This window comes from Momordica charantia, assembly GCF_013281855.1.
Source record: "Momordica charantia cultivar OHB3-1 chromosome 7 unlocalized genomic scaffold, Mcharantia_2.0 BLBB01000007.1, whole genome shotgun sequence".
Lineage (NCBI taxonomy): Eukaryota > Viridiplantae > Streptophyta > Magnoliopsida > Cucurbitales > Cucurbitaceae > Momordica > Momordica charantia.
In genome coordinates this window covers 2714770-2730718 of record NW_028275165.1, presented here as the reverse complement: position 1 = coordinate 2730718, position 15949 = coordinate 2714770, and the positions used below count along the sequence as shown (strand labels likewise).

Here is a 15949-nt window from a genome sequence, read left to right as displayed (position 1 = left end):
GAATGAGGGTTGTAAAAATGAATCCATGTAAAGATGATAGTCCAGGTCAAGAAAACTACTCTTCTTGACTAACCTTTCTGAAAAATGCAGGACGGTAGCTCTTGTTTTGGCTCCTCAGTATCAAGCTTTTCGACTATGCAAAGTGCATAAAATTGAAAACGTCAGTCTCAAATGTTTAGATCCTCAAAAAAGGTAATATAAACAAGATAAAAAACAAAATCCCAACATAATAATGGTTGAGGTGAGGAGAATGGAACTTAATATAATTATGCTTCATTAAGTCTAAAATCGAGAGTATTGTTCAACCCTATTAATTACTATATTTTATACTTTTATAGTCAAGAAATTCAAGGGTATATTCAAGTCCCCAGATAGGCAGCTCAATAGAGTTCTGAATCCATGATGACTTGGCAGAATCCAGAGGTAGCCGATTACATAAAACTTCTCCCGTTGAACAAAACTACATAAGTATAGAAAAACTATAATAATGAAAGAGTGGAGATAATGTACACCAAGAGATAGCCAAAAATGCTATAGTATAAAAACAAAAACGATAAAAATTCTCTCTGTCGCTGAAGATCCTTTGGTCCCTCTTTTCATACAATGCTGCCCAAAAAAAACACTCAAGTGTATCTAAAGAAGCTTCTTTTTCCTTTATAAAGGGGTTGCCTGATAAGGTAAGAGAAAGGAGAGTTTTCAGGTCATTTGGAAGAGCCGTAGTGGAAGGGCTCCAGGATAATCTTCCAGAATGTAGCTGCAAGGCTGCAAGAAATGAAGATTTGGCTTTGCATAATTGCATCTCTGCATTCTTCTCGCAAAGCGACAGTATTGATGTGTATTTTAAGGATCAGCAGCATTGACAACTCTCTTAGCTTCTCATCATTTCCCTAACAGTGGGGATTCTTGGAGGTGGAATCTTGAAATGGGAGTATGCTTTTCTACAAAATCCTTGGTTAGCAGGGTCCTCATCAAACACCAGCGATATATACAAAAAAACTCCTTGGCTGGCCTTATCTCCAAACTGGTGTAGCTTGCGTAAAATGGTTCATGAAACTCATCGAAAATCTGAGCACATTTCCTTCCAGCTTTCAGTTGGTCTTTGGCTCTCCCTTCAAAATTCAAGAGTGGTTTACCCCCATCTTAAAGGAGCATCCCTTCAAGCAAGAGAAGAAATCTCTCTGGTTCATCAACAGAGCCTTTATATGGATCATTTGAAATGAACAAAATGTTAGAAGATAAAGAAAAATCCTATGAAGCAGTGGTGGAACATATCTTATTCTTAGCCTTATTTTGGAGCAAAAAGGTTCCTTGTTTTCGTAATTATAGCTTGAATTCTCATATATCCAATTGGAGATGTTTTCTTTTAACTTCATTGGATTCATTTTCTCCCTTTTGTTAATTTCATATCATCAATTAAACTTGTTTCCCTTCCCAAAAAAAAAAAGATAGGACAACCTAAAGTGACATCCAATAGTTGGAGTGGGACCAGTGAAACCTTTCAAAAGAAAGATTTAAGAGGAGGAAGGTCAGAGGCAATCAAAAGATTGAGGAAGAGGAGAACAAATTTCCTTTATGGCTGAAATAGGCCAAATGCAAGGAGGCATAGATTATTGTTCATCCCTTGATACTTAAATGGAAATCAAAGAAGCGGAAAGATTTTCTTTTGTTTTCCTTTCATTCCTGTTTCGAGCTTTGAAAAGGAAGGGAGTTTTGGTTCAAGCTTCAAAGGCCATTAGGACAAGCTGAAGAAAGTTGTTGGGTGACTTTTCTTTTCTCCCTATAATGCACAAGTTTTTCTCCTTCTAATAATTTTAGTTCATCTCGACTAATCCACTATGACTCACCATGAACTTTAAGCTGGTGTGACGACAATGCCGACCATGGCATGCACTTCTTTATGTGCACGACATTGACTTGGGCTGAGGCATTGAAGGCAAGAGGCACCTTGCCTCTAGCCATAGGACATTGAGGCACTCGCCTCAATAACACTGCTTCTAAAGAGTCTTAGTTTCAATTGTTGAAAGAAAGCAGGGGAAAAGACAGGCCGCCTTTTCCTTGCTTCGTTTTCTAGCTGCAATATTCTTTTTGTTATTGTGGTACACAATTACAGTCATATTTTTTTGTTTATTTGGTTTTATGTTGTTTGCTTCTATGCTTTTTTACAGGGATACTGCTCTTGATCAAATCTCAGAAACCAATTTCTGGAGTTTCAAGATGTCAAACTCCTATCAATATCACAAATAATTAAACATAGTTCAGCGGTAATTGGCACTTGTTTATGATCAAAAGGTCGTTATTTCAAATCCCCGCCCTCACTTCTTATCACAAATAATTAACCACCTTATGGACTTTTAAATAAAAACTAAATTCTCAAAAGTGGTACAATTATGCATCATATACAATCATGATTAGAAAAAGGAAAAAAAAAACAAAAGAAAAAGGATTGGCTCATATATCTGAATATGGGTTTGCTTTTCTAAAATGTTAATATACCAACTGATCTTTCAACTCAATGTTCAGCAATACATCATTGGTGAAGAAAATGACGACATTCAAATTTTACTTCCCAATTGAAAGGTTAACACTTGGCAGATTTGTAGCAGTACATCTTTCTCCACCATTGAAAGTGAATGGCATAGTTGCCAACAATGGCTATGAATGAATAACAATTTTCATTAAGGAATGCCTAGAAATTAACCTGGAAAACAGGAACCCCAGAAAATCCATCAGCAGAAATACCAGCCTTTTTTCTCTTTCCTACGCAGGCAAATTAATATTGTCAATGGACAGACAACTACACGATAAGTAAAGATGATTGCCAGAGCAGAGATTGAATTTTGGGCAACAGCCACAAGGGGATAAACAAAGACAGCAAATGATGATATACAGGCAAAACAGATATCGTGATTTGACATTTTTAAGGGAAATGAAAACAATATCAGAGAAACTAAATTCAAACACCATTCCCGCTTTCCAACAAACACAACAGAGAGAGAGGGAGGGGGGAGGAGAGAACTTACACTCAGAGAGTTTCTCACCTGAGAGCACTCCGGAATCAATCTGAAGGCCACCCCATTAACATGGAGCTGAAAAACCTACAAAAACAAGCAACAAATTTGAAAGAAGTATTTGGGTCATTTCCATGGAAACTCATTTCGTCGAGGGAAAGAGGGGAGAGTTGCAGAAGATTGAGCTGCGATTTCTTCGCAAGTGAGACAATGAATTAGACTGAGCGAGCATGATGCAGGGGAGGGGGTCTTTTCAAAATTATATGATTTGAGAATTTCATTATTTTAATGATATAATTTGAGTTAAATTATCCTTTTCACTTTTTCAATATAATTTTTAGGTTAAAATAGTATTTTCCTCTTGGTTTATTTTAGTCTTAGACTTTAAACATGTTTATTTTGATCTATGTAAATTCATCTTAGTCATTGAACCTTGAAAATGTTCATTTTAGTCCCTATACTTTTAAAAAGTGATCATTTTAGTCTATATTTGCAATATTTCAACACAAATTTTACAAATAATGAAAACTGTTAAGTATTGTTTACATTTTAAAAAATATATATTGATTGTACTGTGGTGTTGTAATTGTGTTAGAAAAAATTAGATTTAAAATAAAAACAAATGGACCAAAATGATCATTTTTTAAAAGTACATGTTTCAAAATAAACATTTTCAGAGTACAGGGACTAAAATGTCAAAGCGAGCATAGCTAACGGTAATTGGCATATACCACAAACCATGAAATTGTGAGTTCAAATGTCCTATTCAACATGTTGTACTAAAAAAAGTACGAACTAAAATAACCAATATTTAAAGTACAAATACCAAAATGAACATTTTAGAAGTATAAAGATTAAAATGAACTATGACTGAAAGCATAGGGTCCAAACTAGTATTTTAACCTAATTTTCATGATTTAGTCTGTAATTTGAGTAAGGATTTGAATATCCGAGGTATGTATTAACCAATCAAGTTGTCCAAATTAACAACAATTATCCCATGTATGTAAATAAGAAGTGAGTCTCCACCCTACTCATCTTGTGTCTAAAGAAAATGTATCAGGTAAGAAACTTGTTATTGTACCATAATAATTTATAGTTTAAAATTTCATGATTTATTGTAGATTAAACTTGTATTCTCACGATTTAAAAATGTTGGGTTATAACACTATTTTTATCCTTTTACTTTCCAGCTTTAGCTTATTTTACTTCTGGTCCATATACTTTTCGAATTTGATTCATTTTTGTGTATGTACTTTCAAAATGTTCTTTTTGTCACTTACTTTTAAAAATAATCATTTTTGTCTCTATTTTCAATACAATACAATGACGCTATTGCATATCTTTTTGCTAGATATATAAAATTCAAAATTGGAATAAAAATCTAAAACGAAACAACTTAAACATGTTTATTGTTGTACTGGATCCGCAATTAAGCCTATGGATCCTTAGGATTGGAGTAGTCGTTTAATATATTGTATCTCGTAGCATCGTTCAAATCATACATACAGTCAAACATCACAACTTATTATGCCCGTCCTTTATATTGTTCTTTTTGTTTTGTTTTGGAATACAAATTTTGTAGTAGACGATATTTCACGAAAAAGGTTCTTCATATTCATAGGGAGAACCACTTTTTTTTTAATGTGAATTTGACATAACTAGTGAGAAGCCCCTATTTATAAATTAATAATTTGATTGAAAAAAAATTATCTTTTGCGAGAGCCATCAATATCACTTCACTATATATGACGAAACCTTTTTTTAAGATCCACTCAAAAATTATTCAACATAAAATCTATTGCATTTCAATAAATATATTGAATAGAGTGTGGGTTGAAATTGTGAAAGAAAAAATGAGATTGAAAATAAAATTAATAGAAAAAAATGGTCACATTTTGAAAGTATACTAGCGAAACCACTTTACCTATTGCAGGTTCGGCCCCTCTTAGTTAGCCTCGAATTAAGAAAAATTATTTAAAAAAAATATTAAGATTTTAAAGTTTTATAAAGTTGGAATGTAAAATTTTCTGTTCTTAATTAAATTTATGGACTAACTCCTAATTATATAATTTTTAAAATTTTGAAGTTTAGTTAAGTCTCCAACAAAATCCCTTTCACGACGCCCCCCGGCACTCTCTCTCTTTCAGTGACCATCTCCGGCGGCGGCGGCCATATGCAGCGGTGATCATATCCAGCAGCGGCGACGCTCTCTGTGAACGAACGTTCGTCTCGATTCAACTCTCACCTCACCGAAGCTCTTCATCTGTGTACGTCTTGTATACAAACCCATGTTCTTCCCTTGTTCTTGCATTTCTTCTGTCAAAGTCCGTGTTGTGCGAACTCGATTAAAGGGTGGTTTATCTGATTAAGGGATATGTTATTCTGGGTTGTTATCAAAAGGGTAGAATTTTATTGGGTTGTGCAAAATTTTGTTAAAAAAAAAAAGAAATCGATTTTGGGTTTTTCTTCTATGTTTTCGATCATTCTCCTTAATTTCCAGTCTGAAAATTGGGCTTTTTCTTCTATGAATGCATTCATGGGTCAATGTGTATCAATTACCCCCACAAACTTGAAGCAATGGGTGTAAAAATATATGTTAATGAATTGATAAGTTAATCTACAAACCGGAGAACCCGAAGAAGTTGGTCCACAAAATCTGGGTTGCTATTGATTGCTGCCGTCATATGTAGTTCTAAGTTCGTTGTTCTTACCTTGCCCACAAGTCTTATGAAGTTGTTAATTATGAAATATGGATTCATTTATATTTTTAATTTTCATTCTAGTTATTGCAAATTGCTACAGGAAATTGAATTCATAAAGCAGGGATGGAAAATTGAGCACGAAAGAGCATGATTCTTTGGTTTCTGTTTTAAAATTAGCTTGTGGAGGGTTGGGAGAAAGTAAATCCTTTGAAAGCAAATCGAGTCTTCTGAAAAATCTATATCTAGCCTTGAAAAACTGGTTAGATTCCAATTTCTAACCCTTCTTCGCTTTTGCATTTACTTGGGATGTTTACTCGATGAGATTCGATGATGTTGATGTGCATTTTCTCGAGGAAACGTGGAGTACTAATGATTTTGTTTTTAGTTGGAGTTTAATGATTCCAAGATGTGCATTTTCTAAGTTTAATGATTATGTTCTTAGTTTTTTAATGGAGTTTCTTGAACTTTTTTGTTTGTTTTTATTTAGGAGGTCTAATTTTATCTTATTAATTCACAGGATGACTTCATATGAATTTTCTAAAATAAGTCATTATAGTCAGAGTGTTCCATTAGTTGAACTTGACAACTCTTATTGCCAGAAAATCGATTTCGGTTTTCCACTCCCTACCCGAAAACCGAACCGAATGAGGATATTTACACTCCTAGCTAACAATATTGAGAAGAGGGGAGAAGGTATATGTGTGTATATATATATTTCCTTTTAAAAAAAGATATATATGTTGATCAGGTCGGGTTGGTTTTGAGAGTTTTTTCCTAGCCGATTGACCAACAGTTTTGGAAAAATCCCAAATCGACCGCCGACCAGCCGACGTCAATTTGATCGGTTTCAACTTATCGGGTCGGTTTGGGAAATTCTCATATACACCCCTAGTTAAAATTATCAAAAATAAAAAATTCATAGACGAAAGCAAAAAAACAGTATTTAAAGAAAAGGAAAAAAAAAAAGTCTTACCTAACCTATGTTTGTTTTAGCAGTGAAATAAGAGGAGTGAGCAAATTAGGAGGACCTGGATGGAAACTTGTGTTCTCCATGGTTACGACTCTATTGGTTGCGGCTCCAAATTGGCGTTTCGGCTCCAATTCCCATACTATTCTTCTTCTTCTTCGTACCCTTTTTACCTTAACAAAATCAGGTGCGTCCCCTCCAAAAACCCAACTCCACAGCCTCTTCTATCCCTAACAACTTCTTGTGCAGTTCCAACGCACAGTCCTACAAAGCATGCCACTCTATTACTAGACACTTTTCACCAACACCATGCCCTCAAAACCTTGCTTTCCCACCTCCACAAAACCGATTCCTGCCCTTTGCTACTACTTACACACCATGGAGATTGGAGCACAGACCATTTCTGGGTTGTTGTCAAATTCCTCACACAAGCATCCAGATCCCATCAACTCCTCAAGGTGCTGCTTCTCCTTCTCCTACACATTTTAGATTACAATGTACTTTGCCTTCTTTTAGCTTTTGGACACGTTTGAGAGTGATTTTTTACTCTTGTCATTTTCTAGACCTGTTATACCTCCAATCAATCAGGTGTACGTGAGAAAAGAGGGGCAGTAAAAGTGGGGACTTGTGTTAGTTCCTGTTTTTATGGTTCAATCCTGCATGTCTTAGTGGGCTAGGTTGTGTTTCCCTAGCCTAGAGGTTTAGTTTGTGAGGAGGCAAGCAATTTAAGTGTGTGTCTAGGGAGAGATCGAAGTCCTCTCAAATTCCCTCTCTTTTAAATTGTTTCTTTCTATTTTTCCCCGATAGGAAGGGTAAAGATACCTATCAAAATCACTTGTATGTCATTGTAAAATATTATTATTTTAAATGGAGGTGATTTTGATAATGACAAAACTTGTCTTGTCAAAATCACTTTCAAACATGTCCTAATATTTTAGGATGATATACGAGATCTTAGAAAATGGCTGAAAGTGATTTTTGCCAAACATGTTCTTATTCTGGAATGATTTGGTTCTATTACCTGGGGAGAGGAGGCCTAAAAATGTGTTTTAACTTTTAACCTAGATTGTATAATATTCTCCCTCACTTGAAACAAAGGTTTGCCAATATATGTACAAAGTGATACATGTATTTGTACATGACTGATTAAGGGTGTGTTTGAGAGTGATGATAGGATAAGTAATTTTGAAAAAAAGAGATTTAAGTATAATTGATTTTTCAAAATCAACGTCCAAGTCATATCTTAGAAATCAACTTAAAGTGATTTTAAACTTTTCTAAATTCAATTTTTTAATTGACCAAACATGATCAATGGGAAGGGAAGTGATTTTGACAATGCCAAAAATCACTCCTAAGCGCATCCTAAATGCTCAACCTTTTATTTTGTTGCCAAGAAATTATCGTTACAACTGAGAATCTACTTTCTGCGGCCATATTATTTTAAAGGAAACATTAAATCTGTTCTGAAATTTAATCTTCTGCATCCAAGGGAAAGTTGATAGATGCAAGGTTCTGATATACATTCCTTTAAATAACCGCCATCTATTTTCTTGGTTCTTTTCGGGATCCTATTGGGACTTGATAGTGGATTGGATCTATGTACATTTTGGGAGTTCTAGTGCATGTAGTGAATGAAAATTTGAAACTTTGTGCAGCTATTTGATGCGTGGAAGAACATTGAGAGATCACGGATTAACGAGAGTAACTATGAGAAGGTAATAGTTCTATTGAGTCGAGATGGTCTTATGGATGATGCTATGTCAGCATTTCAAGATATGAAGAGCATTGGCCTTCAACCATCTTTGGGTATTTACAATTCTCTCATCCATGGTTTTGCTGCAAAAGGTGAGTTTGAAACTGCTATGTTTTTCGTCAATGAGATGAAAGACATCAATATGACTCGAGAACCAGATACCTACGATGGCCTAATCGAAGCCTATGGAAAATATAGAATGTACGATGAGATGGTCAAGTGTCTGAAACAGATGGAATTGGATGGATGTTTTCCAGACCAAATAACTTACAATTTGCTTATCAGGGAGTTTTCCAAAGGTGGATTGCTTAAAAAGATGGAAGGTTTATACCAAACTATGCTTTCAAAAAGAATGGATCTGCAGTCATCTACCTTGGTTGCCATGTTGGAAGCTTACACCAAATTTGGCATCTTGGATAAAATGGAAATGTTCTATAGAAGGATCCTGAACTCAAGGACCAATCTGAAGGAAGATCTAATCAGAAAATTGGCTCTAGTATGTATCAAGAACTTCATGTATTCAAGATTGGAGACCTTGGGCGTCGATGTTTACATTAAAATCGGGAAGACCGATCTTGTTTGGTGCCTGCGTCTTCTATCGCATGCTTGTTTATCAAGCCGAAGGGGTATGGACTCTGTTGTTCAGGAAATGGACAAAGCTAATGAGATTTGGAATGTGACAGTTGCAAACATTATACTTCTAGCTTATTTGAAAATGAAGGATTTTAAGCGGCTCAGAATGTCGTTCTCTGAAATGCGAGAAAGACATGTCAAACCTGATATAGTTACCATTGGAATTCTTTTAGATGCAAATAACAAAGGATTGAACGGCACCGGAACTTTAGAGGCATGGAGAAGGATGAACTTGCTATCTAGAGCTGTGGAGATGAACACCGACTCGCTGGTTCTAGCTGCATTTGGAAAGGGAAATTTCCTTAAAAAATGTGAGGAGACATACGCTGCTCTGGAGCCCAAGGATAGGGAAAATAAAATATGGACTTATGAAGGACTCATTGATCTGGTTCTTGAAAAGGGGGAAACTGGATTGAAAACTAGATGAACTAGCTTATTGCAGATACCTACATCAAATTGTTTCAAGGGATATGATAATCCATTGACAACTGCTAGAACTTTTGCACGAAAACTTTACTGTAGGGAGATTTTTATGCAAAAAACCAGTCTATGTTTCGTGTGTTGTAAATTTGATGTATCCCCAATAGTTATTACTTTCACATGAATCAATTAGTACAGATGGCAGATTAGCTGCGATCCTTCACTGCTAAAGCCCGAAAAAACAACTCTATTTCGTTTAATAATCTTTTATTCTCATGTGAGTCTGATTGCATGGTCAAGTGAAGGAGATACTCACAAACGTCTCCCAGATCATCCATATTAGCAAACGGATTCCCGATTCCTTCCTCCGTTTGAGCAGCCCCATCATTCTCATTAGCAAATGCGAAGTGATATCCTGCCCCAGTTCCCATGCTCCCAGCCCAATATCTAGGCCCAGCCCACTTTCACATATGTATATAGATATATATTACTTTCCTTTTAAATGTTGTCTCATTTCTTCGCGTCCGCACAGCCAATCGAACTACAGCGTTCCCCTCTGTTCTTCTTAATCTTCCTCCTTCTCTCTCAAATATCCCTCAGCACCCCTCTCCATTCTGTCAGCCAGTCCAGCAGTTGCAGGTATGTCCTTAGATTTCAGTTTAATCGGGACAATGGATAGGTGCATTTTCCTATTTTAATGTATGTTGTTTAGATATGTATAAATGGTTAAATTTACTCTAACTAATCTGCTTAAGCTTTTGGGTTTATTGATGATTTGATTTAACATGTTTAAAATGGTATCAAGTTGAAAGTTCTTTATTTGAACCATGCATTGTCATTGCTCCTCCATTTAATATTGATTTGTACTAGTTGGGTCTTTGTGCAAATTTTCAGTTCAAAAGGGAGAGTCCAACCGAGAGCTTAAGTTTTTGGATGAGTTAAAATAAGTTTTTGGATTCAATGGTGATTTAATATGTCTAAAGAGGATGTTTTGTAATGGTTTGTTTATTCTGTTTAGGCAATGAAGAACTCGCTTCTCACTTCCATAAAAGCTAACTATGGGCCTACTTGGTAGAAGTTTGAATAATTGTAGAAACTTCAGCAGTCAGGAATCATCAGTGTCCCGTTGCAGAAACACATTTGCTGGGAATCGGCCTGGATGTAATTTGAATTCTCATTCTTTGAGATTTGAAACGGGTAACTATCATTCTGTTCTTCAGTCCAGTAGCTTTCAGCATTGGTTCAAAAATTGGCAAGAACTCAGAAAGCATAAGTTGACCGCTAGTACTTTTGCTGGGGCTATAGGGTTTTGGCCTCGTCGGAGGGCACAACTGTGGTTAGAGAAGCTTGGAGCAATTGAGCAGTTTTCTGGTACCCTAGCAACTTGCTGGAGCAACAACAAAGAAGAAGAGGCACTTGAAAGATATAAGCTTATAACAGGAAACACTGTCTTGTTTCCTGAATTTCAAGTCTATGGTAAAGTGAACTCTGAAGATGATTGGTTAGCCGCTTCACCTGATGGTGCAATAGACAAGATTGTCCATGGATTGCCTTCACGAGGAGTTTTGGAGATTAAGTGTCCATTTTTTGATGGTGATATGAGAAAGGCTTCACCATGGTCACGAGTTCCACTTTACTCTATTCCACAAGCTCAAGGTTTGATGGAAATAATGGATAGAGACTGGATGGACTTTTATGTTTGGACTCCTAAAGGTAGCAGTCTATTTAGACTGTATCGAGATGTAGAATATTGGGAGGTACTGAAAATGGCTCTATCGGATTTTTGGTGGAAGCATGTACAGCCAGCAAGGGAGTTTTGTAGTAAATATGCCATTACAAATCCTCTCATTGAGCTAAAATCACTTAGGCCATCGCCCAGGCATGAATTATGTAGTTATATAGTATGTGAAAGCAAACGGATTGTTGATAATTCTAAGTTGATCTTGCGGGAATTTGATGGGAAACTTCAAACCTGAAGCACTTGTACCTACTTGGGCGTGTGTTCAATAGTTGAGATTATATTTAGGAATCTGGGATTTAAGTTATATTCACAGTTGCGGAGTTTGAAAGCTAGAAGGAGTTCTTATGAGGCACACCATGAGCTTGACTTGACATCCTACTCTTGCTCCTCCCGCCCGATGAAGGGGTGTGAATCTGTCGAGAGGTTTGAATCTGAACCCCTGCCCTGTCAATATCAAACGTTGGCACCTTGCTACGCCTGCTAGGAAGGTTAGCCTTATGCGATTGTTGTCTAGACCCACACCGATGATGCCGTGGCACATGTCACATTCCCGACCCTCTATTCACTGGGGTTGAAGGGGATATGGTAGAGCAACTGTTAGCTGCACCGCACAGCAGGAAGGCCAAAGGCCCAGACAGAAGTTAGTTTGGAGGAGTTCTGTTTGAAGGCTATTGATGTTAAAAGAATCTCAAGGTTATTGTGCTTTCTATCCTTGTTAAAAGTTATTTGCTGGCATTGGAGTTGAGAAAATTTTGATGTTTGGGTGGGAGGCTCTTATTCTAGAATTTCTATTTCCTCTACCTACAGAATCTTATAGGTATGTCTGTAAATCTACTGTCGTATTTGTAGTGTTCTTGGTCTTTATCTTCACACTGCAAGAACAATTCACCTGCAAAACGAGTTTCTTTTGTGATCCTCTTGAGTGCTGGCTTTTTCTGAGATTTTGTAGGGTGTTTGGCTCGAGAGAGATCGTAGGATTTTTAGATGTAGTTCCTAGCTAGGTTAAGGCTTCCCTTTTGGCCTCCGTGCTTGAGTAGCCTTGCAATTATTCTCTGGGCCTTATTATTTCGGATTGGAACCCTTTTTCGTATAGTCAATTTCACTCGACCCCTTTTGTTTGGCTGTCTTTTTGTATGCCCTCTCGTATTTTTTCATGTTTCTCAATGAAAGCTTTGTTTCACGGAGAATGTCATTAGGCCAATGAAGGAGATTGCAATAGGTACGCGAGTGAGCTTTGAATTTATATATTCACGTTGCTTTGGAGTTGCATGGTGTGCATTTTTCATCGATAATCATTCAACATTCTGATCCAATTCTGATTACCCAAAGGCTTCAAATCATTCAGAATCCCCACATCATTTGCCTTCAGTTTGTTCCTAGGGAATTTTATTTTATTCCAATGAATGATATGCATTATGTAGGGTAGTTTTTCCTTATTCCTCTGGCGTATAAGTTTGGTCTTTCTGACAAACATTTTGTATTCTAAGATCAGGGAAGATGAGAATGCCTCTACTGGAAAGGGAGGACCCGTTTGATAATGTTCCGTTTCTTGTTTATCGTTTCCAATTTTCTTAAGAAATCTAAGTATTTACAACTAACGTCGTTTCTTATTTCTCATTTTTTGGGAACGTTCTTACAGAGATTTTGGGAACAATCAAAACAAGTTTCTATTTTCTTGTTCTCATTTCCAATTGGTTCCAAATCATAAATAAAAACATTATTTTATCCTACTTGAATTCTTAGAGGTTGAAACCATGCCACATATTTCTTCATTAAAAAACAAGAAACAGAAACAAGAAACATGAACATTATCAAACGAGTCCGAAATGTTCCATACTGACTGTTATGATTGTGATTTCTTATGTCTGTTTTTTTCCCCTTGTTTCTACTCCAATTATTTTGATAATTTAGTCACAATCAGAATCAGATCTCTGTAAAGTTTGTCCACTATCATCAATGGCTTCCAGAAGAGTCTTCATGATTTGGTATGGTTTTCTCCATCCCTTTTTGTGTTTTTTTTTTCCTTGTTTCTTCGACAAATAGAAGTTATTGATCAGAGAAAGCTTTAGAGTGAGAAATACTTACAAATTCATTAACCATTCAGTCTTGAATTTCTCTTTCTTTTTGTTCTCTCTTGTAGTGGATGGTTTGTGGACATATGATTTGGTTTTGCTTGTGGCTGTGAGATTTGTTAATGTTGTGATAACCATTTTTGTTTTTTGTTTTTATTCCTAATTTATTTGATATGTTTTTTTTAGTTTCTTATAACATATTCCAATAAAGAAAATTCTCTAGTACTATAAAAAATAAAAATCTCTAATCTTATTAGGCAAATGTTTAGGTATGTATCGGTTAGGATTTTTATTTTTTTTACTATCATTAAATTTTCTTTTAAGTAAGAGAGGAATGTAGAAAAAATTGAGATCAAAAATTGGAAATGGTAACAAGAGAGAATAAATTAATTTTGGTTGTTTACAAAATTTATATACGAGAAACAAAAAAAATATAGTTAGTAATAAAATACTTAGATTCCTTAACAAAAATTAGAACGGGTCCAGCCAGTATTTTTCGAAAATAAAATGTAAGGATATTATTTTTGTACCGTCTATTAATAAAATAGTTTTCCCTTGTAATTATGGGCATCTTATTATTACTATTATTTGTTTTCTAATCTAAACTTATTTCTCAACTTACCTGTAGATGGAACTTTTGCACTTGGGCGCAGTTTCTCCTTGAAGGAAAATTGACAATAATTGATACTACGGAATTTTTCTTTCCCAGTAAAAATCCATAATTTATTTTCTATTCCTTTAAAAACACATAATTTATGTCAATTAATTTTTTTTTTAGTGTATACGAAATTGATTACCTTGATCTTAAGTAACTCGACGACTCAAAAATTCCAGGTTATCGTAATGAATAATCGTAGACATTCCTTTCATAAGCAAGACGTGCGATGTATTAATAATCATTAATAAATGTATAGAATTTAAAAGGTTAGAATGCAAAAAGTTTTCTTACCACGTAAAATTGAATTTTATTTTCTTTAATTATCCATATTAATAAATATATAGGATTTAAAATGTTAAAATGCAAAAAGTTTCCATATAAAATTAATTTTCTTTAATTGTAATTCATACTAGAATTTGAAGAGTTTTAGAATTTTAAAAACTTCTGTGACTTTTTATTCTCTACCACCGTAAAAATAGGTTTTCTTCCACAATTTTTTCCATAACACTTTTCATGTATTATTCAATCTCGAAAACATCTCAAGATATTGTTGGCATATTCATCAAATTGCAAAAGATGCACGTGTCAAACCTATATATCTCGAATACCAAGCTAGGCTTGCGATGCTACCGTTTTACAATTTTTTGAAGTTGAATGTACCTAAAATACGAGCCCTGTTTTTTTTTTATGTTTTTATTGTCTCTCATTTTTTCCATTATCCATAAACTTTTTTTTTGAAACACCATTATTCATAAACTTAAAACAATTTAAGATGGCGTGTGCGAGGGAATATGATACATGAGTCAATCTATATTATGAATTACAGATTCTAGATGTTACAATTTGATTTTGAAGCTAACTATGTTTATCTTGCAATAATAAGATATATACTAATTTAAAAGAGGGGATATGGTGAAATTGACATGGGCCACGAATTTAGTTGGATTGAACCTTGATATCAAAACTAAGTGATAACTTTAAAATTTATAGAAATCTTGAAATTAAAAACGGACAAAATACTGAACCAAATCGTTAATAGAAAATAATGTATATATATACTTATTTATTTATGAAAGCATAGATACACATTTTTTTTCTTTGTTTATTATAATTTTTTACTATTAATGATATATATATTTTTTTATAAATTTAGTTAAGTTAAAAATAATTAGATAATATAATATAAATATAGATAGATATCACATGATGCATTTCTAAATTTATTAATTCATAGCTAATTAACTATGAATTCTTTCCCGTGCCATTTACATCATTTCCCATGGATAACATGTCATCAACACGTCAAAGCGAGTATAGTTCAACGGTAATTGACATACGTCGTGAGTTTGATCCCCCACCCCACATGTTGTACTAAAAAAATATGTCATCAACATATATATACAACAAATAAAATGATGAAGGTCTTGCTTTTTGTAGTTTAATGATGGCAGAGTGAGAGATAATTTAAACCATCAACTCTAGAGATGGTAACAGGTATCTTGCTCGTCAAATTAATTGCTCCAGTTGATTTTCTTATAGTAACAATATTTATCAACAGTTTTTTCGAATCCGTTCGTATTGATTACAATATCAAATCTTATATTCAATGATTTTAGATTATGTCATGGAACAAATTCACCCATTATTTTCTTAAAGCCATTTTCTTTAGTTTGACTTAGACTTTGAAAATATTTAAAAAATGTAAATAACAGAACAAAAAATACAAATTGAAAGAAAAAAAAAAAAGAAAAATGAGTTTGCAGAAGGGAGAGAGAATAGGGTTGGTGATTTTTTTCGGCTAAATAAAGTAAGAGATCTAGAGAAAACTTTGGAGATCAAAGTTTAACATTTCAATGGACAATAACAAATCATCAAATTCCACAAATGCCCTTTAGAAATTAGAACTAAAAAAATGGAAAAAGAGAAAATAGAGGGGTGGGTCCCCCGTGGAAATCGATGCCCTTTATAAATCCGATTTATGACGTCATCTCA

General features: G+C 34.6%; 2 protein-coding genes across 9 annotated transcripts; both read left to right on the top strand.

Annotated features, from left to right (window-relative positions):
* Nucleotides 1-5137: 5137 nt before the first annotated feature.
* LOC111018567 (pentatricopeptide repeat-containing protein At4g14190, chloroplastic) lies at nucleotides 5138-9554 on the top strand. Of its 5 annotated transcripts, XM_088126611.1 has the most exons (4): nucleotides 5837-5972; nucleotides 6231-6406; nucleotides 6710-7138; nucleotides 8336-9554. In XM_088126611.1, the coding sequence occupies exons 3-4, from the start codon at nucleotides 6746-6748 to the stop codon at nucleotides 9491-9493; spliced, it is 1551 nt and encodes a 516-aa protein (XP_087982737.1). In that variant the 5' UTR covers nucleotides 5837-5972; nucleotides 6231-6406; nucleotides 6710-6745; the 3' UTR covers nucleotides 9494-9554. The 5 variants fall into 5 exon arrangements, with proteins under 5 accessions (XP_022150400.1, XP_022150401.1, XP_022150398.1 ...); XM_022294708.2 differs by lacking the exons at nucleotides 5837-5972; nucleotides 6231-6406 and adding an exon at nucleotides 5138-5278; XM_022294709.2 differs by lacking the exons at nucleotides 5837-5972; nucleotides 6231-6406 and adding an exon at nucleotides 5144-5278 and having other exon boundaries at nucleotides 6707-7138.
* LOC111018568 (uncharacterized) lies at nucleotides 5139-12140 on the top strand. 4 transcript variants are annotated; one of them, XM_022294713.2, is made up of 2 exons: nucleotides 5139-5278; nucleotides 10505-12140. In XM_022294713.2, the coding sequence occupies exon 2, from the start codon at nucleotides 10545-10547 to the stop codon at nucleotides 11460-11462; it is 918 nt and encodes a 305-aa protein (XP_022150405.1). In that variant the 5' UTR covers nucleotides 5139-5278; nucleotides 10505-10544; the 3' UTR covers nucleotides 11463-12140. The 4 variants fall into 4 exon arrangements, with proteins under 4 accessions (XP_022150405.1, XP_022150402.1, XP_022150404.1 ...); XM_022294710.2 differs by lacking the exon at nucleotides 5139-5278 and adding an exon at nucleotides 5833-5972; XM_022294712.2 differs by lacking the exon at nucleotides 5139-5278 and adding an exon at nucleotides 6999-7138.
* The last annotated feature ends 3809 nt before the right edge of the window (nucleotides 12141-15949 follow it).

Bases quoted from the DNA above. Each gene is read 5' to 3' on its own strand.
- LOC111018567 (XM_022294708.2), top strand. From the start codon at position 6,746: ATGGAAACTTGTGTTCTCCATGGTTACGACTCTATTGGTTGCGGCTCC. The intron at 7,139-8,335 runs GTGCTGCTTCTC...AACTTTGTGCAG, and splicing joins GATCCCATCAACTCCTCAAG to CTATTTGATGCGTGGAAGAA.
- LOC111018568 (XM_022294713.2), top strand. From the start codon at position 10,545: ATGGGCCTACTTGGTAGAAGTTTGAATAATTGTAGAAACTTCAGCAGT.